General features: G+C 34.2%; 1 protein-coding gene and 1 long non-coding RNA gene across 13 annotated transcripts in view; one reads left to right on the top strand and one right to left on the bottom strand.

Moving 5' to 3' along the window:
• The window catches only part of LOC309641933, an 870,732-nt gene that overhangs the window by 788,738 nt on the left and 56,246 nt on the right, over positions 1-25,748 (top strand). The gene's annotated exons all lie outside the window — the stretch shown is intronic.
• Positions 13,461-25,748, bottom strand: part of LRRK2 (leucine rich repeat kinase 2) — a 145,744-nt gene continuing 133,456 nt past the window's right edge. For 7 of the 12 annotated variants that reach the window (XM_082422516.1, XM_082422515.1, XM_082422517.1 and 4 more), the window contains 6 exons: positions 24,983-25,055; positions 22,780-22,964; positions 19,365-19,517; positions 17,878-18,086; positions 15,984-16,055; positions 13,461-15,369 (listed from right to left, as the gene is read on the bottom strand). In XM_082422516.1, coding sequence (XP_082278642.1) covers positions 15,248-15,369; positions 15,984-16,055; positions 17,878-18,086; positions 19,365-19,517; positions 22,780-22,964; positions 24,983-25,055 — 814 coding nt within the window. In that variant the 3' untranslated portion in view covers positions 13,461-15,247. Of the gene's footprint in view, positions 15,370-15,983; positions 16,056-17,873; positions 18,087-19,364; positions 19,518-22,779; positions 22,965-23,052; positions 23,205-24,982; positions 25,056-25,748 lie in introns of those variants that run through there. The other 5 variants (XM_082422513.1, XM_082422514.1, XM_082422512.1 and 2 more) reach the window with 5 other exon arrangements.

Genomic DNA, 25,748 nt, shown 5'->3' on the forward strand with positions numbered 1-25,748 from the left:
TCCCAGGAGTAAAAATATTTGAAATACAGAACACTAAACATTTAAACAAATATATGCATGGATCTATCAAGGTATGGAAGGATTCTTTAAATTAGTCCCTTACCTTTGCAGAAGATGCAAAGTACCACAACCAAATACAAAAATATCAACTTCATGGTGGTGATTTGGGACCTAGAAACGAATAACAGTCATGGTGGAGAATCAGATCTGCAAGGGTTCCTGTAACTGGAGTTTTTATATCCACACATACCACCGTCTTTCATCATGGGCTAGGTGTGGTAAAGTTAGTGATGACAGAGCAAAAGTAAATATCATAGCATGCCCCAAATGAAAGCCATCTCAAGTCAGTTTTGTGTCATTTCTGTGACCTCTTCTATCTTGAATCAAGTCCAGCTCAAACCAAACACAGACCATGCCTTCTTGCCACCCTAGGCAAACAGCAGAGGCAGGAACTAAAAGCCCCAGGATTAAAAACCAAATATGCCAGTGATATATATTTATCTGTACTCTATTGATCATTGCAAAAGTCTTAATACCTCAAGAAACTCAAATACTGTGATTAAATATTGTAATTGTCTCTCCCTTAACAAGAAAATGAATTTTAAACATTAACCTACCTTGAAACAAAGAACTCTTTACTTATTGATATATTATTAGGTATTTCCTTAGAGAAATATGCAGCTATCACATAAGGTATATGCATAGGTATAGATATACTAAGACATAGTTAAGTGCAATATGTTTACAGTAATTGCTTTATTACCCACAAGGATATATAATTCTCCAGTAATATACATTTTACCATGAACTTTATAATCAGATATATAAGTAGAAGATGTATGAAAATGAGAACATCTGAAAAAATGTTTTAGGACAAAAATTAAATTGAATAGAAAACGCCATCCATGAATTATATATGTAGATGTTCTAGGATAGAGGGAGCAAGTTCAAATTAGGATTTAAGAAGAGAAGACCCAGTCTGTGCTGAGCAAGGTAGAGAGGATTGACAATTAGAGGAATCCCTGATACTGGTCAGCTGGACCTGAAAACTAGAAGGGCCAACTCCGTGGTTTTGATGATGCCATCTGTTTCTCATCTGCTCCCTATCACTACCAAGGAAAGACTTCAGTAGCCAGAGGGAAAACAGTCTTTATTCCCTCCAGAAAAGCAGAATAATCCCAAGAAAGGGAAAAAGTAGCCAAACATCCCTTTCCTTCTTCTTTATTCACTCACGCCTCTGCTAATCTAAAGGAAAAAGCGATGCCTGCCTTCTTCGAGGGCCTCCTCAGTAAATACTGAATGCTTGTACTCCTGGGCTCCCTGCTCCAGAGGACCTCCTTAGTCTACTTACTGAATTCTTAAAGCATTTTGAAAGTGGGCAGAATTCCACAGATTTAAGTATTTAAAATTCATTTTCCTGTTTAAGGTAACACATTTTCCGAAGGCCAGGCATTTTTTAATCTGACATCAGTGAAAGTATCAGATTTTTCCCTTTGGGGCAGAGACCTGGAGAGTGAACAAACAGGATACACAAGAGCACTGAGAAGGCTTTTCATGCCACGAACAGAGAGGGAGGTAACAAAGGACTGACTTCACAGACCATAATTTTTCCAAAACCCAGCTCTGATTGTCTCAATAATTTACAAATAAAGACTGTACATTGAGGACTTTTCTCCAACACAGAAAATAAAAGTATAGTTAAGAGGGAACATTGCCACCATTACTGCTGCCATTTAAGACATCCTTTTCTTTATCATACATGACTTCATCGTGAAGGAGATTTGGTCCCAGAGCACCCATTTATCAGATGATCATTATGACATAATTATTCTTTTATGTGCTTGACTGTGGGCTTAGGTATGTAGGAGACCAGAATGAAACATTAAGTTACCTAGAGGCTTTTGGGGTAACTAAGAGTACACAGAAGATAGAAATTTTCTATAAGTCGGGTTTAGTAGGCAATCCTATAGATGTACCAAGAAAGGCAGGATTTCTTTTAGCTTGGGAGAATCAGGGAAAATTTCATGGTTTCATAGTCTAAGAGCTTGACCAAGGCTTGGACTTGCAGAATCAGGGAAGGATTCCAAGTGGAAAATGCATTATGAATAAGGTCAAATGCAATTTCAAATATTTCAATGTCCTCCCTCTTTCCAGATCACTTCTTCTAGTAATGTGATTATAACGATCTACTGGTTCCCACTCAGAACGATAATCCACTGAGCCTATTTACCTTTCATTCACCCTCACTTCCCTCAACAATTCAAGTACCTTCCTCCTTGGTTTAAAGTCTGTGGTCAATCATTATCATTCCCTTGCATGAACCCTCAGTTCCCTTGACCCTTTCTATATTTGCTTGGCAAAACCACAACCATGGCTTAAATTAGACTCTTTCCTTTTCCCTACCTATACCAGGCAGATGAACATGATAGGGTAAAAACACATCGTCATGCTATCTTGTCTCACTTAAATTCATTACCCCAAGTGGATCCTTAAGACAGTCAGTTATATTTTGTAGTCCCTTTGCTTTTATGCTCTTCTGCTTCATATTTTTTCTCTTCCCCAATAGCCAATATCTCCTTCCCATCCTCCCTCTCGTCAATGACCGTACTTCTAAATTTACTAAGAAAATAAAAGCCATCAAAAGAGAAACTCTACATCCCCACGCAAGCACACCTACTGGTATTTGTACCCTGAACTCTGCCGACCTTCTTATTAATACAGATGAACACTATGTGCTGCCACCTAAGCTTGATCTCCCATTTGTGTACTGGTTTCCATCCAGGAGCATCATGCCAGTAATTTGCTCATTTCTACCCGTATCGTCAAGGTTTCCCTCCTCCTTTGGCTTACTCCCAATCGTATAAATATATGCTGTTATTTGTCTTTACTAAAAAATGAATAAATATAATAAAACAAACAATTTTATGGTATCTGAATTATATCTCAATAAACTTGTTATTCTTAACTAATGAACTCACTTCCCTCCAGTTCTATTCCCACTCCTCCACTTCCCTTAATGGTTAAACTTCACAAAGGAGCTACCTGTGCCCATTGACTCCAGCTCCTGACATTCTCTCGGGAACGGACTAACTCCCATTGTTTTTGCTCGGGCACTGCACACAATGTGCTCTTGTCAAGGACACTGGATTCTTTTGTGAATCCAATGGTCAGTTTTCAGTCCTTATTTTATTGACCTCTCAACCTCATTTAACACAGTTAATCAATTCTTCCTTCCCGGTACACCTGACTTCTGCGATTTCCAGTTTTTTCCTGCTTCATTTGTTACTCCCTCTTCTGCCGATTCCTTCTCATCTACAAGACCTCTTAACACGAGGGTCTGGAGGCTCAAATTTGAATCTCTTCTTTTTTTCTAGCCACTTTACTTCCTTGGTGACTGTACCCCAAGTTCTATGGATTTACAAGGCCCACTCCATCAGCCCCAACTTTGATCTCACCTCCTACCCACTTGCTCTTACCCTCTTTCCTCCAGCCTCAGAGGCCTGTCTTCTGTCTTTGGTGAAGCTCACCAGACAGAATCCCACGTCAGAGCCTTTGCATTTGCTGTTTCTCTCCCTGGAATACTCTCTCTTTGGCTATCCACAGACTGTGCTCGCTCACCTTATTGAAACTGGAGTTTTAATGACATATTTTGCAAATATATGTTATAATTATTTTCCTCCAGAATAACTCTTTTCAGGGTTATAATTAAACTTTAGAATGAAGAATTAAAGCCTCTCTATATGTAAAAGATTTAAATTATGGATAATTTGCATATATTTTAAACAGATGTCCAGAAAGATGGTTAGATAACATAATTATTTGTCACTACTACTATTTTTACACTATTAAATTTAATATTAATTAAAATTAATATTCTAATTTCAAAGTAAATTAAAAGCACTTTTAAATTTCTTCTAAGTTATTTTTTACTTTTATGCAATTGCTAATTCTTCCCCTAAATACCACCCCCTCACCTCTTAAATCTTTGCTCAAATACTATCTTCTCATGGACAACTTCCCTGAATACTTTAAATTACAAACCTCACCCCATGGCACTTCTTCCCTCTCCCCTCTTTCTGCTTGATTTTTTTCTCCATAGTTTTCACGACCATCTAATGTATACATTTTGATTTAATCTGTTTAATAGATTTAACTATTGTCTGTTGTTAGTTCTGGAATGTAAATTCAATTAAGACAGGTATCTTCATGTCGTTTGTTCACTGCTGAGTCCCAGTACCTAGAAAAGAACCTGGCACATACTCGGCACTCAATAAATGTTGAATGAATGATTTAATGAATAATTTTGGGGAGCTCAAAAATAAACATTCAATAATAATGGCAATAATAATAATCATAATTAGGTGTTAGTACTGAATCTATTTATATTAAGAGATTTACTTCAACATTATGTAGCAGGCATTGAGTTAGACACATTGTACTGAAACAAAGAAAATATCGATGGTTAAGAAAAGGTTCCCACCATTTGAAACGTCTAGTCCAGATTCATTCTCAGTTAATGACACAGGGAAAATGCTATATTAACAGTATTATAGTTTTGTTTGATTTCACCAACTCAGATTTGCCTAGTTATTATAGTTTTGTTTGATTTCACCAACTCAGATTTGCCTAGTAGTGAAAAATTGTTACAAAGTTTTAAGATGTGTCTTAGAATTTTTTCACTATAAGGTTAATAACCATAGATAAAATTTGGTTTACAGTGGCACTAAAAGTCAAGATGACAATAAAATGCCAGTAAACTATATTTATATATGTGGTCTTGGAATGAGTTTTTTTCAATTTTCATTGAGAACCAGATAATTCAATGCTTATGCATGAAAGCATGTAAGCTACAAACCACATTTGTTTGACCCTAGTGCCTCTCTCCTCCTCAGACCACTCCTTTTAGGATTTCACTTCAGGTTATTCTTTTTTACCTTCTAAAGTTTCAAAGTATCCATTATTGATATTATAAGAGGAAAAGTATTTTTAAAGGAATTAAAACTATCCACTTAGCAAATGTTAGCTAGTGTTCTTAAAATAATTTTTCTAAGGGTAGACTCATTTTTGTTCTGGAACATCTCATTATGTAACACCTTTTTACAAGGAAATTAAGCACATTAACTCTTTTGTAATAGTATATTGTTTGGATAAAACCATGTAATAATACTAAAACATACACTGCATAACTACAGTACATAGCTTAAAAGCACATCCAACAAAAAGAACAATAGTCAAATGTTTCCTTCTTGATTTTAAAGGATGTGGCTTAAGTGTCTGTACACATAGTGATATACTGCCAGAGGAAAAGTCAACAGTTGAAAGAACAATAGCATCAGGATGGGCAAGATAGTTTGTTTTATCAACAACATTTATACCAGAAGCAAATATAGAAAATGTTAAACAGTGTCTATTTGGATTGTGGAACAAGTTCCCTACTTTCATATATTATTACCTGAAATTATATTTGAAAGTTGAGTGTCTGAAAATTAGAAAATTTTTGCTATATGGGAAGCTTCATACCAAAAAAATAATACAATTGAATTTTTAAATAAATATTATTCAAAGTTATATAAATAATTAAACTAATATATAACATTAGATATAGACAATAAATAATTTTCTACAGTAAATTACCACCTCCATTTTAACGTCCCCAAATTTTCTTAGAGTAATACTTAGTAAGAAGAAGAAACTGGTAATGTTGGAACAGACTTTCAGATAGTGATTTGGAGTAAATGAGAAATTTTACAGGGTTCTGAGCAGGCTATTATAGTGACCTTGATACTTACAGCTATTATGTCAACTTCTCTGAATAAAATTTTAAAAGGAATTTGAACACCGGCCTTCTCTTGATAAAGAGGTTTATAGTAAACCATATCCCTGACTATAGCTTTATGTCTTCTCTCTGCATTTGTATCATTGAAATGGTTTCTTGTGCTCAATCTAAAGCATATTTTTAAAGATCCCTCTACCATTTGTCCTTTAAAATTACCCCCTCACCCCACTTATTGTATCAATTCCCTCTTTCTAGCTTTCTTCTGCTTCTTAACATGCACTGCTGTCTTTTCATTCTTGTTGCACTTCTTAGTTAGACATACTTCTCAACCCACTTCCATCAGCCTTCCACCCTATAAACCCTGTCCTCTAAATGGTCACCATGGACGGCTTCAACACCACATTTATTTGCTGTATTCAGTCCTGATAGATCCTTATTGAATGTTCTGTCTCTTTTGATTCCACTGATCATCTCCTTCTTTAAACTGTCTCCTCCTTGGGCTGTCCCCTTCTGTCTGTTCTGAATACAGATGTGTTCCAGAGCCTTCTTTCTCCAATGTGACCCTCTTCATTGGCCATCTCACACTTTCACATTTTTAAATGATGGTGCTATAGAATGAATTGTGATCCCTCAAAAATTCATATGTTGAAGTCCTAACCCCTAGTACCTGAGAACATAACCATATTTGGAGATAGGGTCTTTAAAAAGGTAATTAAATTAAAACGTCATTAATGTGGGACTCAATCCAATACAACTGGTGTTCTTATAAGAAGAGAAAATTTGAACAGACATGTGTAAGACAATCTGAAGACACAGGGAGAAGATAGCCATCTATAAGCCAAGGAGAGAGGCCTAGAGCAGTTCCTTTCCCCACAACCCTCAGAAGGAAACAACCCTGTCAACATCTTGATCTTAGACTTCTACTAGCCTCCAGAACTGTGGGAAAATAGATCTCTGTTGTTTAACTACCCACTCTTTGATACTTTGTTATAGCAGCCCTAGCAAACCAATACAGATGACCTCTCAACAGATCACCTCCAGATCTGCCTTTGACCCATAATTTCTTGAGTCTTGGATCAGCATTCACAACTGCCTACTGAACATTCCCATCTGTATGTTTTACAAGAAGCTGAAATAAATGTCAAAAATGAAATAATCATCTGCCCCAAACCTGCTACTCTTTTCTACTTTCCAGTATGTCTTAATACTCAACACTCTAAGCTTAAAAGTTCAGAATTATTTTACATGTATAGTCTTAATTGTAATGTTAAAACTGAGTAAGGCAGTATGTGGTGATGTTAACTAGAAATGAGTGATACATTTCATTATCCATGAATCATTTATTCCTTATCAAACCATAGGCCCTACTGACACTTGACAGGCTGGGGAAAAAAAATTAAACCCAAAGAGATAAGAAGAACTCCAGAAATTTATGAAAATTTTTAGCAAATGTTTTCAGGACAATTTTACCTCATTAAGTGCAAGTAATTAGTGAGACCTCTTTTTAAATTGAGAGATAACATGCATGAGTAAGTAAATAAAATATAAATGTGTAATTTAAGAAAATTTTATACAACAAAACCTCGTCTAATCAACAACTAAGTCTAGAGATAGAACATTTTCCAGCATGCTAGAATCCCCCACCTGCCTGCTTCTCAGTTGTAATTCCTTTCCTCCTTTATAGAGATGATCACTCTCTTGACATTTGTAATCACCATTTCTTTACTTGCTTATAGTTTTGCCATCTATCTATGCATCCTTAAACAAGAGTTCAGTTTTTCTTTTCATTTTTGTATGAATGGAAGCTTACTGTGTATATTCTTTGTGTTTTGCTTCTCTCACTCAGTGTAATGTTTGTGAGAATCACCCAGGTCTTTTTATTTGACATTCTGTCTATGTGAAGATATCTTTTAATTTATCCTAATTTAGATCCTCAAGGTTTCTTGTATAAAGATTGGTATCTTTCATCAGTTCTAGCCATTTCTTAGCCATTAGCTCCTCAAACACACCTCTCCCCTATTCCTCTTCTGATAGTCCAATCAGACAAATGTGAGAAATTCTTACTGCATCCTACAAGATTCTTGACTACTCAGTATATATGTTTGATCTATTTTGCTATCCCTGCTGCATTACAGAAAAGCTCTTTGGATTTATCTTCAAGTTTATTAACTTTTTGTTCACCTGTCTAAAATGCTATTAAACTCATCTATGACACTTTTAACTATAATTACTATAATTTACCTTTTTAGAAGTTCCACTTGATTCTTTTACAAATCTCCTTAGTCATAATTATGGTTTCCTGACCGCTGAAGAAATTTTCAAGTTTATCTTTGTTTCAGATTCTGTTTCACAATTCTACAATAATATTTGGACTCTTAGATGGCCTCTGAGTTGATCCTGAAGCTTCTCTGTCATGTTGTCTTCTTTTCTTGTAGGCTTTGTTTATTAAACTGTACACTGCTTATTATCTTGAAAAACTTATTTATGTTATTTAAGAGAAAGGATAAATGTCTATTCCTCCAGAGAATATGTAAGTTTTCTTTTTCCAGGCACCTAAACAATACCAGCGGAACAGCTTTCAATAGTCTCCTGATGTTATTTGGAAACACATGTGATGTAAATTTGGTCTGTAAATCTATTGTGAATTCAGAGTTAAAATGTCTCAGATTCTTTTATCACCACCTTGCTATGCTCAGCACCAACACAATTTTACCTGGAGGGAGAGGCTGCAAATTGTGGTGTGAGTGAGGTCTGGTTTACCTTTATTCAAAGAGTATACTTCTTTGGGGTTGCATCTTTATTTGAGGAGTGAATCTACAACTAGACACCCCATGTTGGGTAGGACTTCATTTATGTCTTCTGTCCCTATAAATCCTTCAAAACCTCACCCCAATTTCACCAGAATTAACAAATTCACTCAAGCAATTGGTTGTTTACGCATGTATTTATTATTTTAGTTATCAACCGTAGATGTTGTTCATTGCCACCCAGGATCCACTCCCCCAGTTGCTGGGAAGGTTGTAAACTTATCTGACAGCCTGCTCCTAGAGATGCCTCTGCTGAAAGTGTTGAAATGCCCAAGGTTACTCTGCCTTCTTCAGGTATCCCACATCTAATAACTGGCCTGGGGCCCTCACCCCAACCTAGGACAACCCTAATGTAGAAGCTTCACAGGTCTCCATGAGGTTAACTGAGGCCCTGTTATGTTTGTGACACCACCCAATTTCTCCCCTTGCCCATTGTGCTTGCTTCCCCCCAGCTCCCCCGACCACATGTGGATTCAGGGAGCACAAACTGATGAACTTCCTGCACAATAATTTCTATCTCAGGCTTCCCTGGTGGCGCAGTGGTTGAGAATCTGCCTGCCAGTGCAGGGCACACGGGTTCGAGCCCTGGTCTGGGAAGATCCCACATGCCGCGGAGCAACTAGGCCCGTGAGCCACAACTACTGAGCCTGCGCGTCTGGAGCCTGTGCTCCGCAGCAAGAGAGGCCACGATAGTGAGAGGCCCGCTCACCGCGATGAAGAGTGGCCCCCGCTTGCCTCAACTGGAGAAAGCCCTCGCACAGAAACGAAGACCCAACACAGCCAAAAATAAATTAATTAATTAATTAATAAAATTAACAGCATGTAACAAAGGAGCAAGGGAGTGAAAAATCATGCAAACTACCATAATGTGAAACATCCAAAACATAAACAAATGCATGTGTTTAAAAAAATAAAATAATTTCTATCTCAGAGTCTGCTTGCCAGGGAATCCCACTTGTGACATCTTTTTGCAATTGATTTTATGTTAATTCAGTTCTTGTGAGAGAATAAACTTGTATGATTTCAGCCCTTTAAAATTAAATGACATTAATGATGTATGGGCCCTTTTATGGTCAGTTTTTTAAATGTTCTTTGCATTTGTAAAAAAAGGGGGGAGGGATAAATTAGGGGTTTGGGATTAACATATACACACTACTATATATAAAATAGGCAACCAACAAAGACCTACTTTATAGCACAGGGAACTATACTCAATATCTTGTAATAACCTATAATGGAAAAGAATCTAAAAAAGAATATATATATATATATATGTGTGTGTGTGTATATGTATACACGTATATATATATAGCTGAATCACTTTGCTATACACCTGAAAGTAACACATTTTAAATCAAAGTTTATTACAAAATAAACTTGTAACTTTGAGAGTTTATGTATACGTTTGTTAATTCAAGATACTTAAATAAAATATCTAGAGTGAAAAAAGCACATATGGTAAAGATATTGGTTGCCATGTTCTTCATATGTCCATCATGTCAGTTATTCACTGTGCTGTTCAAACCTGTCCTCACTCATTTGTTCTTCTTCTGTCTAGTTGCTCCATCTATTATTGAGAGAGGTATGTTAAAATCTTTCACTCTGTTGTCTAACTATTCCTTGTAGTTTTGTTAATTTATGCATACCATCTTACGGAAAAACCCAAATGAATTTTTTGGCCAACCCAATATTTGAGAATACGTGATTATATAAATTTTAATGCATATTGTGCATATAAATTTAAAATTTATGGCTTTATGGTGGATTAAACATTTTGCCATTATGAAATAATCCTCTTTATTTCTGGTATGATGTTTGCCTCAAAGTCTTTTTGTCTGACATTAATATTGCTGCCTTGGCTTCATTTTGGTTATTAATTGTATATGTGCATGTTTGTGTGTGTCTGTATTTCTATTATTTTATTTTCAACACTTATACATACTTAAATTTTAGACATATCACATAATGCACAGATGGATCATTTAATTCATTTACATTTTATTTAAGCACTGATACATTAGATTTTATACCTATGAAATATTTTTTATCAGTCCCCTTTTTTTGTTTCTATTTAGTCATTTCTTACCTTCATTTGGATTGAAAAATATTTTGTAATTTCTTTTTTCCCCCTCAACTAGTTTGGGAATTATATACTCTGTACTTATTCTTTTAGTGGGTACTCAAGAATTGACAATATATACATTGTCAATATATACATATATATCTAACAAAATCTAAAGACTTTGCTTTCTCCCTAGTTAATTCAAGGACTTTAAAACATTTTTCATTTAATTAATAGCTCGGGTGATTTTTTTAAAATAATATAGATGATGCGAATTTGGTTTAACTCCAGGAAGGATGACTTATGGGCCTTCCCAGAACCTTGCTGTCCCCAGTGGAGAGAGGATGGGACAGTTCTTCTGCTTCTCGCTTACACTGAGACGTATCCCTTCATGTTCCAGCCCAGTGGGAATACCTGTCTATATTTGATTCCTGACCTTGGAGTGTGTTGGGATTTGTCCTTTGTCCTTCAATCCTTTTGAAGCTGAGAAAACTGTCGCTCATGTTCACTAGGATCAGCAAATGCTCACAGGAAAAAACAGCTTTGGTGTTCTGCTTAAGTCTTTGTCTTCACCTTCACTTTAATTTCAGCTTGATACTTCTATGCCATCTTACCAGATCTTTTCTTTCTTTTTACCTAGGCTTTTTAGTTTCAGCAGATGGACTTCTCCAAATCATTGCCAACTGGAAACAAAATCAAAGCCAATTTGTTTTCATATTACTTTACTTTTATTAACACAAAGTCAGTTTCTCCCAGCTTCCACTAAATAAATGTTAAGCAAATATTCAAAGTATTAGTTTGACAGGATGCCAAGTTACTAGCTTTCTCAATCTCTGATACCCATGATATATAATCCAGAGGCCTTAGTCTGTCACTCAAGTAACACAGCAGAATGAATAATCAGCAGAATATTGGCTCCGTCTACCAGCTTCAGACGTCAAAATTCACCTTTCTCTCATCAACAAATATAAAGCAGCTAACAGTTCTTTTAGGTTTGGGGATAAAAGTGATAGGAATATGCTTCTCACAACAACTGTATGTGATAGTACTTTTGTCCCTTTTGACATCTGAGGACATTAACACGAAGACAGATTAAGCAACACGGCTGGCACTAGGAGATGGGGGCAGGCCCAAGAGCCCAGAGCACATCTCCTAACTTCTACAAATTATTTGAATCTGACACATAGAACAAAAAAAGAAATTTTAAAAGATTAATTTTTCTGTGTGTGTACACTTACAAGGGAGATTTTTCTACATGTTTTTGACAGGTAGGCCTTTAACTAGGGATTGAAGACAGGTTGACTATTTCTTTACTTTTTCCATTATGTGCAATTCTGCTATAAAAATCTCCTTCACTCACTGTTTCAAGTTATGTCAGTTTTCTTTCTTCCTATTTACGTTACCTTGAAAATGTAAAAATTATTTGAAGGAACAAATAATTTATAGACCAATTTATATCATGACATTTAGAAAGTAAGTCAACACCTGGAGAACCATATTCTTTAATATAAAGTCAATAAACCAAAAAGTGGAGGTAAAGAGTAAAATGTCAATAGTTATGGATGAAGGACAACTTATTTCTCTGTAATTGACACATACTAATTATCTTTATGGAACACCAAAGTGTACAAAATAATTGAGGGCACTTTATGAAAATGGGATTGAGTTGACTTAAAAGACTAACATAACAGTTCACTAAGGGTATTGCTACATATTGTTACTACTTGTGTTTACTTTTGAAATAAACATATATCAGTGAAGACATTCTATTGTATGTGGCTGAACTTATGTTCATCTTTGAAATAAAATCTCTCTTGCTAAACAAAGATACTCCCACCTTCATTCAAGCATTCTAGTCACATAAAACTAAAATGATCTCATTTATTTTATAATCTCCTACTGCAAGAAGAAAGAACTGTCCAGAAATTATCAGAAATTCATAGAAGGTTTTGAATGCCAAATTAAATTTCCCATATATAATTATGTGCCAGGGGCATTGTGCTAGCCAGTAATGTAGCTCAAACATAGTGGATATGAAACAGATAAATTTTTTAAAAACCCATATTGTAGGACGGGAGGGGAGCAAAGAGATGTTGAGTGTAATACATGGAAATTACATAGAAAAAATAATTCTGTACTAAGGCAGAAGAGTTTTCACTGGATGATCTTCAACCACAATGCTCTCTCTACTCCCACTCCTACCCCACCCCCCAACAACAAAAAATCAGAGCAATCTCACTCCACTCTGTACACAAAACATTACCCAGCTCAGAATAGGGATGTACCATCCGGAAATCAGCAGCCACAGGCAATTCATTGGAGGAGAGAAAATCATAAATCCTATCAATTACACTGATCTTCATATTAAAAAATTAAGTATGTCCATAGCTAATACCATTGATAGAGTTGCACTTAATATGCTTATTTCAGTAAATGCAGAAAAAAATCCTGTTAACTCTTTGCAAGTACCACTTTCATTTTGACACGAGGAAATCCCCTTGCTGTAATAGGCCGACATGGAATTTAGACCAATGTAGGATAGAAAAGTAAATCAGTAAGCAGCAATAGAACGGACAAGAAGGCAATCTTTTTTGCTACTTTTGTTCTGTTTCATCAATATGTCTTACTGTCCAGATGAAAAATAAATAGTTCACACGTAATCAGTAATGCCTGCCAGAATTAGATTCAGAGAGGCTCCCTTTTCTTTATATCTAAACTTCCCACAAAGTATATTTTCTGTTAAGATAAATGCTTACGTTTTGATAATGATTAGCAGTTTACACTAGGGTTCTAAGCAGAAAAAAAAAAAATTAAATGACTTTTTAAAATAAATCGGTAGTTCTAAAGTCTTTATTTTTTGAACAGTACTCAAGAGTGAACCATTCTTCTTAAGAAAATTTTTATGCGAATTTGAAAATAGAATACATTATGCCCACTGAGTTTTATACCGAGATCCTGACAACTGGTTGTACTATAGAAAATTGAATAAAGCTCCAAGAGAATACTTCAGTTAGCAACTCCTTCCTATAGTGGAATGTCACATACACAGAGGAATACAAAGTTTAGATGGATTACAGAGTTACATGTGAAAAATAAAACATTATCACAAAGAGTTTTAAAATTCACAAACATGCTTTAAAAAATGTTCATTGCTTCATTTAAATACAATGTTTATTTACATATTTCTCCATAATTGTCTTTGGCATATAAATACAAAGTAACAATAAGAAATACCACAGGAACAAATAGCTCCATCATTTCTGACTTTTTTTTGAACTACACAACAAATTAAAATATAGGTCCTCTGAAAAATGGAGAATCTTTCAGGGTTAAGAATGTATTAATTACCCTTAATATAAAGAAATTTAGTCTTCATATAATAAAATTCTCAGTTTTGAGATTATTAAATGGGCTAGTTATCCTATCATAGGGAATTGTTTGGAATTATAAATATTGGCCAGGGCCAACAGATTTACCAAAAATGTATTTTCTTAAAGCAGAAATGACACTTAAATGGTTACCTAGGTACTCGGCCCTGATACTCCTACCATGGGAATTTATTTAAACAATTTAAGTATAATTTAGAAGACTAGGTTAACAGGTACCCATTATAGCTAAAGCTCCTTTCTTCTTCAGAAAACTGGTATGTTACATTCTTGTCCCAATGGTCTTGGTGGGAGTTGCAGAATTCTATAATTCTGAAAATAGAGTTTCTACCTGAATGATGTAGAATTTGTAGGGTCACAAATTTAGGAAGAAGAATAGAAACATTTGGAGTGAAGATTAGGAACAAGTAGCCAGGGGTCTGGCTTAGAACTTAGAATCAAAATTAAAACATAAAAATATCACTTGAAGGACTGAACATTTTATTTACACCAATTACAAAACTTCAGGGTTCCACATTCAAAGGCAGAGTTGTAATATAGGAAAAGAGAGTGGCTATGTCTTTCTTGGATAGGAGGATTTTGACAATATGTTGGTTTCTTATCAGCACGTTTCACGGCATTTTCTTTTAGATAAAGTGAAGTTGTATGAAATGCACTGCTTGCATCAGGAACAAAAAGAACTCACGTCCCAACAAAGGGCTTTATTAGTGCAAATTCATTGACTATTTACAAGCATATATGATAACTTCATTTAAAAGCAATCTAAGAAGGAATGTATTACATGTAACACTGTTCTAACATTTTTATTCTATTTTATAGACTATCTAGAAAGTAGTCCAGCAACAGACCTGTCAATCACAGAATGTAAAATAAAGTTTACCTTCATTATGAGTAACAAAACAAAAAATTATCCACTTTGTAAATTTCAGTACGAGTACTGCAATGAAGTACTTTTTCGATTTCCTCTCATTACTTAATCCACAAGATTAATTAGGATATATAAGAAACATTATATTTTAAATAGTTCTTTAAAAAGTATTTTCATTGGTAACAATTTTATACATTTTTACAAAATAAAACCTATAAACATTCCTTCATATACACATTAGCAAACAGCAAGTAGTGGAAATACCCTTTTTATATGTAAACATTTTTTAAAGAATATTTACAAGATAATAATTTTCCCATCCAAAGACAAAGATTTGCAAGATCCCTCTTATTCAACAGATATTCTTCTCATTTTTTCAGCTAATTCTTTTCTCACTCCAATATGTTTTTCTAAATTTTGCACTTCATGTGGAAGATTGATGTCCCAAACAGACAAGCAGGACTGTATCTCTAGAAAATTAAAAAACAAATCATGTTTCAAAGATCTGCCATGAGACATTTTTATTTTACTTTTTGTTAATTTATATTTAGTTGCCTTGGACAAATGTGTGTGTGTGTGTGTGTGTGTGTGTGTGTGTATGTATATGTAAATAATGTACTAAATTATTGACATTTATAAGAAATTACATTTGGAAAACGTTTAAAATACATTATAGAACTATTAAATTTTAATAAGTGTGGACCTTTAATAACCTATAACACTTCATTTTCTGAAAGAAATAAAGATTTTTCAAACACTGTTGAAAATCAGACATAATATGGATACAGGTAATATGTAAGGGAAAATATCCACATTTAGTTTAGGTTTGAGCTAGTTCTCATTTTATAGTGGTTGATATCTCTATTTCACCTGAAAAATAAATACTTAACACTGCTAAATCACTAAAACTTAATTTAAAAAATTTATATCTAAATTATTTGCACTATAAAGAAGCTACCAATTAAAAATGCCTAAAGTTTTATAGCATATGTAATATTTACTGTAAATGTATAAACACATAATATGTTATAATCATTCACATCATTGCACTCTGCTTGGAATACAGTATCCTATTAAACATTACCTTTTTGATGTTGCATACCTTCAGTACTCTTCCGGTTATACCCCAAAACCAGCATGACACTTTTAAGGCTTCCTTTATCAAAAAATAAAAGTTTTCTGTTAAAACAATATAATAAGTTGGACTTTAAAGAGTACAACTGTTCATATTTAAGACACAAAAACCTTGGAACTTAACTTACAATTCCACTATTTAGGAGATCCCTCAACTATACTGAATTAAAAAACTCTCCAAGATGACCAGAAATTTTTTAAAGTTAGAAAATTTGTGATCTACTCCTTATTATAATTCTTATTAATTTTGTGAATCTGAGAAAATAGCTTAACCTTTCTGCAAAATGGGTTCAATATTTATACAGTACCCCTCCAGCCAAAGTTATATGTCAAAGAGACAGTGTGTGCAAAAGTGCTTTGGATATACAAGGCACTGGTCAAATGTGAAGCATCTGTATAGAGAGTTGCATGGACAGATAATATACTGATACCCTGTCACATAACCATACTTTATTCTCAAGTCATTCAATAATTTATTCAACAAATATTTATCAAAATCCTCTATGTACTAGGCCCTAGGCTAGGCCATGGGAATAAAAGGGAACAAACAAAAGCAGACCCAATCCACATGGAGATTATGGTCTAGTGAGGAGATTAGTTAATACTCGGTAACTAAGTTAACTAGGCAAAACACATAAAACATAAAACATAAAACCTTGAGGTAGGGTGAAGCATAGTATTTAAGAGGGACTGAATGTTCTTCTAGATCAGAAAGAGCAGAGAGGAATATGGCAAATGATAAGGGCTAGAGAGCTGGAGTGAAGCCAGATCATGCCATACATTGTACATTATGTTTAAATTATTTAAAAAATCAATTACATCCATTGAAATCTCACTATAATGTCAGCAATGAACAACCATTTGGATCCCAAAGTATTGGGCTGGCCAAAAAGTTCGTATGGAAAAACCCGAATGAACTTCTTGGCCGACTCAATACATACAAATTAAGTTAAAGGATACAACAACCTTGGTGAGTAAGACTAGAGGGACAACCCCCTGCACACCTACTACTTTGCTGGTGTGGACGTGTGTCCTGGTAGTCACCAGTCACTAGGAGCACCTAATTCTAACTCTTGTGCAACTCTGACACCCATTCATGGAAAATGGGTGAGGTTGAGGAGAAACATTTGTCTCATTCCTTAATATATTCCTGTAAAAGGAATTTACTATTCTCTTTACCCTGTTAAACATTTTATTTCTCATTTGCTAAAGCTACATTAACTCTAGTTTTGCAGAACTTAACCCCATTTTTGTGATCAACTCTATATATACTAAGTCTATTCCCTAAAGCAAATAATTAGTCAAAAGAAGATAGTTAAGTGTGAGTATCATGTGCTATCATGATTTTTTCATACTTAAGTAGAAAAGGAGTAACAAGAAAAAACATAAAAGCTTGAGTAAAACATTATGATTTGTCAATATTTGTAGATTGTGAAGTTCAGCATATATTGCTACAAGAATATAAATTTATTTATAGAATGAAAAACTAGTAGGAAGCTTAAACTATGCTCAAAATAAACATCTGTTTTAATTTCTTTGGTCAAAAACTTAAAAATACTCAACATTATATGTTTTTATCTTAATTATAAAGAACAAAGAGAAAGTAAGACCCAAATTTAGTGTTCAGTTACAATAATCTGCTTCTCTTATGGGGCTAAAAACATCTATTCCCTCCATGTTTTTAAGGGCCCTATTCAAAATACATCCTGCAAAATTTCACTGTGAACTTCTGAGACACTTCACATTACATTGGAAAGTAAAGAGAAAACTTAAATTTAAAATAAAAACTTATTTTTATAGTCTTAGAGAATATGAAAAAAAAGATCTAAAGGAAAGAAACTTGCCTAACTGTGCAGTCATCATGGCCCTAACAGAATCACAAAAGCTGTGAATTATACGGATGATTCGACGAGCTGAAAGATCAAGGAGTAAGATATGGCCCCCTCCAGTCCCTATCCAGAGGGCAGTGTTCTTCTGGAGGCAGAGAGTTTTCACTCTCCCAGAATAAGACATTTGGTGTTTCGCTTCCTTGTTTGCTTTGACCAGCTCCTCCCTAAAAACAGTAAGGAAAGTATGCATTAATACTTTTTTCAGAAATAAAGAGATAAAATAAATGTGTCTCTCTCTGTATATACAGACACACACACATATGTAACATTTTAAATTATGAATACATGACAGCATACATTACATACTATTAAAATTGTACAGAACTAATTTTCTAAATATAGAATGTCAAAGAGCCACGTTTCACTACATAAAGCATAAATGATCAAAGATAACACAATTGCCTCTTAACTTCAAGAAATTCTGAAATAAATATAATAGACACAATTTTTATAAATAAGCCTATGTAATCCAGCAAAAAAAAGAGAACCAATTTGCCCAATATGAAGGAAAAAAAGTTAGTTTCAAAAGGTTTTTATGAAGTCTAAAAGTTATAGAGGAAAATAAAATTATAATCATCTACATGTAAAAGATATGAATACAAACGACTGAATTTTTCACTGAGCTAATGAGTAATTCATGACAAAAATGAGGTATCCAGAAGTAAAAGAATCGTAATAATTTTAGAATTTCAGGAAGTAAGGGACCCTTTACCAGTCAGAACTGTCAGCTCTTCTGAACATAAATCTCCTCACCATCCAGAGAAAAACTAAGAAGGTGTTAGGAAAGTAAACTCTGAAATCTCATTTTATGGATACGGTATATAATCTAAATGTTCTCCAGCAGATAAAAATTCTATACTGTAAAACCAGAACAAAACTATGAAGTAGCTAGCAAATAAGGCTGGCAATGGTCCTGTGTGCCAGCAGCAGCAAACAAGGGATGTGCTTGATGGGAAGTCTCCGACACACTGCATCAGACTGAGCACTGCGGTCTCAGTCTGGCATCTTGATCTTCCCTCCTTAGTGCACAGGTCAATCCGGTACATTTTTTCACCCATATTTTATATTGTTTTGTGACTTTTTCTTTGTAATACCTTGAGGAAACCATATCTATTATGTGCCTATTTTTTTTTTCAAAAATGAAATTTGCTGGATACCAACTGATGGTGCTGAGAAGCATTAACAATTTTGTTTCTGATGGTTGTTTTTTTTTTTTTTTTTTTAACATTTTTCTATTTAGAAGTAGAAAGGAAGAAAAATAAGCCATACTTCCTCTCTCTGTGAAATCTGAAGTGTAAGGACAGCTCTTACAGGCATAAAATAAAGAACCAATGACACTGTACCTACAGTCAACAACATATTGTACACTTAAAAATTTGTTAAGTGGGTAGGTCTCATGTAGTATTCTTTTCACAATAAAATTTTTTAAAAAATTAATTTACTTTAAAAAGTGCACACAGTCTATCAGTTCACAGAGTTTTTCAGTCTTCTTGTCCCACACTTCCACAAATGGGCTATTTTTCTTAGCAACATAAAGAGCTGTGTCTACCACCACTGCTAGGACGTTGGAATCACTGAAAGATGCATAAGAAAACCTAGGGGGAAAGAAAAGAATGCCATTTCATTTTTCTAGTATTTCAAAATATAATACAACCTTATTATGTTAGTTCTTAATGCATATAAAGGATTAACACTATTTTGAAAAAGAAATAGGCTAGAGTATTTGGCAATTATTTCATATTATCCCCTAACCATTCTGAATAGAATACTTTGCAAACAAAAGTCCAGGACCAGAGAGCTCCACAAATGAATTCTACCAAACATTTAGAGAAGAGTTAACACCTATCCTTCTCAAAATATTTCAGAATATTAGAGGAAGGAATGGTCCTGAATTCATTCTATGAGGCCAGCATCACCTCAATACTAAAAACCAGACAAAGAAAACACATAAAAAATAAAATTACAGGCCAGTATCACTGATAAACATAGATGCAAAAATCCTCAACAAAATATTAGCAAACCAAATCCAACAATACATTAAAATGATCATATACCATTATCAAGTAGGATTTAACCCAGCAATGCAAGGATTTTTCAATATCCACAAATCAATCAGTGTGATACAACACATTAACAAACTGAAGAATAAAAATCATATGATCATCTCAATAGAGGCAGAAAAGGCTTTTGACAAAATTCAACATCCATTTATGATAAAAACTCTAAAGAAAGTGGTCATAGAGGGAACATATCTCAACACAATACAGGCTATATATGACAAGCACATAGCTAACATCATTCTCAATGGTGAAAACCTGAAAGCATTCCTTCTAATATCAGGAACAAGACAAGGATGCCCACTCTCGCTACTTTTATTCAACATAATACTGGAAGTCCTAGACACAGCTATCAGACAAGAAAAAGCAATAAAAGGAATCCAAACTGGAAAGGAAGAAGTAAACTGTCACTGTTTGCAGATGACATGATACTATATATAGAAAATCCTAAAGTTGCTACCAGAAAACTACTAGAGCTCATCAATGAATTCACTAAAGTTGCAGGATACAGAAATCTGTTGCATTTCTATACACTAACAACAAACAATCAGAAAGAGAAATTAAGGAAACAATCCCATTAACAACTGCATCAAAAAGAATAAAATAACAAGGAATAAACCTACTACAGCAGATAAAAGAGCTGTACTCAGAAAATTTAAGACTCTGATGAAAGAAATTGAAGATGACACAAACCAATGGAAACCCACACTGTGTTCATGGATTGGAAGAATTAATATTGTTAAAATGACCATACTACCCAACATAATCTACATATTCAATGCAATCCCTATTAAAATACTAATGGCATTTTTCACAGAACAAGAACAAATAATTTTAAAATTTGTATGGAAATACAAAAGACCTGAATAGCCAAAACAATCTTGAGAAAGAACATAACTTAAGGAACCACACTCCCTGACTTCAGACTATATTACAAAGCTACAGTAATCAAAACAGTTATGGTACTGGCACAAAAACAAACACATAGATCAATGAAATATAAGAGACCAGAAATAAACCCACCCACTTATGTTCAATTAATCTACAACAAAGAAGGCAAGAATGCGCAATGGAGAAAAGACAGTGTCTTCAATAAGTGGTGCTGGAAAAACAGGACAGCTACATGGAAAAGAATGAAATATAGAAGATTCTCTAACAGCATATACAAAAATAAACTCAAAGTGGATTAAAGACTTAAATGTAAGATTAGGTACCATAAAACTCCTAGAAGAAAACATAGGCTGAGCACCCTTTGGCTTAAATTGTAACAAATTTTTTTTTTTTGGATATGTCTCCTAAAGCAAAGAAAATAACAGCAAAAATAAACAATAGGACCTAAGTAAACTTAAAAGCTTTTGCACAGCAAAGGAAACCAACAACAAAATGAAAAGACAACCTACTGAATGGAAGAAAATATTTGCAAATGATATGATTGATAAAGGGTCAATATCCACAATATATAGACAGCTCCTATAACTCCACATCAGAAAAAACAAAAACCCAATTAAAAAATGGGCAGAAGACCTGAACAGACATTTTCCAAAGAAGACATACAGATGGTCTACAGGCACATGAAAAGATGCTCAACATCATTAATCATCAGAGAAATCCAAATTAAAACCACAGTGAGATATCACCTCACACCTGTCAGAATGGCTATCATCAAAGAGACCACAAATAATAAATATTGGCAAGAATGTGGAGAAAAGGGAAATCTCATACACTGTTGGTGAGAATGTAAATTGGTGCAGCCACTGTGGGAAACAGTATGGAGGTTTCTCAAAAAACTAAAAATAGAACTACCATATGCCCCAGCAATTCCACTCCTGGGTATTTATCCAAAAAAAATGAAAACACTAATTTGAAAAGATACACACACCCTAATATTCATAGTAGCATTATTTACAATAGCCAAGATATGGAAGCAACCTAAGTGTCCATCAACAGATGAACGGATAAAGAAGATGTGGTATATATACATATACAATAGAATAATACCCAGCTATAAAAAAGAATGAAATTTTGCCATTTGCAACAACATGGATGGACTTAGAGGTTATTATGATAAGTGAAATAAGTAAAAGAAAAACAAATACTGTTTGATATCACTTCTACGTAGAATCTAAAAAATAAAACAAACTAGTGAATATAACAAAATAGAAACAGACTCACAGATACAGAGAACAAACTAGTGTTTACCAGTGGGGATAGGGAAGGGGGGGAGGGCCAAGATAATGTTAGGGGATTAAGAGGTAAAAACTACTATGTATAAAATAAATAAGTTATAAGGATATATAGTACAACACAGGGAATATAGCCAATAGTTTAACTATAAATGGAATATAACCTTTAAAAATTATGAATCACTATGTTGTACACCTGAAACTTATATAATATTGTAAATCAACTATACCTCAATAAAAAAAGATATAACAAAGAAAATTATACAAAACACATGTGTAAAATCCATATCTTTAGTAAAATAATGAGTTGATGCCTCTCAAATTCCATATTTAATTTGATACAGAGATAATGAAAATTATAAAAATTTAGATTGATAGATACTACTAAAATTACTATGAGTTTTCATATTTTATCTCAAATGTGATTAGACTGGATGATTTTTTAATTTTCCTCTGCTTTCTAAGTTCTATAATGAATATTTAAATTTACAATAGAAAAATAAAGTATGCATTTTGAAAGATCTTTGTTTGGGATTATCGATAGCATTATTGACTTGATTATATAGAATAAACATGAAAAAAATGGTAAATGAGTTGCATAGATAGGAATAACTTACAGCTGATTTGTCCTGGTCTCAATCAGTTTCTGAATGGTGAAATCATCAGAAAATGAGAAAACTTTTGTACCACATCCTCCCCACGTAATGTTTTTTTCAGTTGAATTCATGGATTCACTCAAACACATCAGTGGAGTGCTGACATTTCCTATATTGAGTGTCTTCAAAGGAGCAGCTCCTTTACACTTTGCCAAAAAGAGAAAACGCATTCAGTAAATTGAGTATCCACAGAATGAAACAGTGTAAAATTTCAGCTTTCTAAAAACTACTTACCATCTTAAATGGTTAGAGGTATTAAAATAAAAATTCAGGATACATTTTTCAAAGGACTTATAAAAACAGGATTTAATTCAAATGGTATTCAATGTGTTATCCTTATAACCAATCTCTTCACTTTCCCATGCAAAAATTGTACAGGAAGTAATCTAGGGATTATACTATAATTACTTCTTTGTCTCTCATTAGATAATAAGCTTTTTTGATAACAAAGAGTATGAATGGGTAGGATGTTGAATGACTAGATGGAACCACAGATGAATGATGGATGGAGAAATTAATTCTTTAATGATCAATGTGAACCTTAATAACAGAAAGTCAAATATTTCTTCAGGGTTAAAGAACAGGGTGACCTCCTAGAGAAATGGAAATAAAAACAAAAGTAAACAAATGGGACCTAATGAAACTTAAAGGCTTTTGCACAGCAAAGGAAACCATAAACAAGACGAAAAGACAACCCTCAGAATGGGAGAAAATATTTGCAAACGAAGCAACTGACAAAGGATTAATCTTCAAAATATACAAGCAGCTCACGCAGCTCAATAACAAATATCAAACAACCCAATCCAAAAATGGGCAGAAGACCTAAATAGACATTTCTCCAAAGAAGATATACAGATTGCCAACAAACACATGAAAGGATGCTCAACATCACTAATCATTAGAGAAATGCAAATCAAACCTACAATAAGGTATCACCTCACACTGGTCAGAATGGCCATCATCAAAAAATCTACAAACAATAAATGCTGGAGAGGGTGTGGAGAAAAGGGAACCCTTCTGCACTGTTGGTGGGAATGTAAATTGATACAGCCACTATGGAAAACAGTATGGAAGTTCCTTAAAAAACTAAAAATAGAACTACCATACGATCCAGCAATCCCACTACTGGGCATATACCCTGAGAAAACCATAATTCAAAAAGAGTCATGTACCACAATGTTCATTGCAACACTACTTACAATAGCCAGGACATGGAAGCAACCTAGGTGTCCATCGACAGATGAATGGATAAAGAAGATGTGGCACATATATATAATGGAATATTACTCAGCCATAAAAAGAAATGAAATTGAGTTATTTGTAGCGAGGTGGATGGACCTAGAGACTGTCATACAGAGTGAAGTAAGTCAGAAAGAGAAAAATAAATACCGTATGCTAACACATATATATGGAATCTAAAAAAAAAAAAAAAAAAAGTGGTTCTGAAGAACCTAGGGGCAGGACAGGAATAAAGACACAGACATCGAGAATGGACTTGAGGACACAGGGAAGGAGAAGGGTAAGCTGGGACGAAGTGAGAGAGTGGCACTGACATATATACACTACCAAATGTAAAATAGATAGCTAGTGGGAAGCAGCCGCATAGCACAGGGAGATCAGCTCGGTGCTTTGTGTCCACCTAGAGGGGTGGGATAGGGAAGGTGGGAGGGAGTCGCAAGAGGGAGGAGTTATGGGGATGTATGTATACACATAGCTGATTCACTTCATTATACAGCAGAAACTAACACACCACTGTAAAGCAATTATACTCCAATAAAGATGTTAAAAAAAAAGAAAAAGAAAAAGAACAGGTTGGTAGCAAGCCAGAGTTAAAACTTGTTTCCCTTGTTTTTTCCACAATGTATTTATAAGAAATTATCCACTTCACTTATATAAAAATGGAATTATTTCCATCTCTAACCTTATAAATCAGATCTCATTTATCAGTTCATCCTTGGTTCATTCATATAAAATATACAGTTAATCAGTAAGTACTTATAGAGAATCTACTGTGTTCAAGACTTCCTGAAGCAATAAAAAGATAAAAAGCAGAATATATGATCCAGAATCTCAGGGAGTTTATAATCAGTTAGAAGGAGGGCGGTGATGAGTAAACATAAAACAAAGAACTTAAATTTTGATCCAGAATGCGTTCAACATTTACCTTAACAGTCTTATCTTCAAAAATTGCTAAGTTGCCATCAGCAGTTCCCACTAAAAGGAATTTTTTTTGCTTGCTAAAAGAAAAAAGGTCAAAATTGTTACAAAAATAATGCTTATATTGACCAAGATGGTCTTAACATCCCACATACCTTAACTAAACTTTAGATAGGTTTCTTCCTGATTATTGGCCTCTACCTCCTTTTCCTTATAGCATTTACTTGAGAAAACTTAAATTGCAACTTCTTTCTCTGACCATTTAAGTTGTAGAGCTTCTTCAAGTTTTACAACTCAAGAATGTCTTTCTCAAGGATCTGGGCGCCCTCTCTGAAATGTCATCAGGAAGGATGGTACCCCTTCTCCTAGTCTTTGTGGGACGGTAGGAGCCTAACTTCAATAAGCAACAATCAGCAAACACAGATGGCCTAATCACACTGACCCTCCCCCTCCCCCAATGTCCTCCAGTACTTTTCCACTAGCTCATTACAGGGTTTAAAAACTCTCCCACCTTTTATTTCAGCAGAGCTGAGTCCAATCCCTCTCCCCTACTGCAATAATCTTAAAGTCTTCCTTGCCTATTTGACTTCATCTGATGAAATTTTTATTTGACAGTATCCAAATAATTTCAACTCCAAAATTGCCAGTGGAGTTTATATTTTAGCCACCAAAAACTTGGACTTCACATTTTTCTAATACTTTTTATTTTCCAGTACTGACTTAAACCAGAGAAGTATATGGTGCATAATCTAAATGGCTCCTGGAAATCATAC

Source organism: Balaenoptera physalus (genome assembly GCF_965194825.1).
Source record: "Balaenoptera physalus genome assembly, chromosome: 13".
NCBI lineage: Eukaryota > Metazoa > Chordata > Mammalia > Artiodactyla > Balaenopteridae > Balaenoptera > Balaenoptera physalus.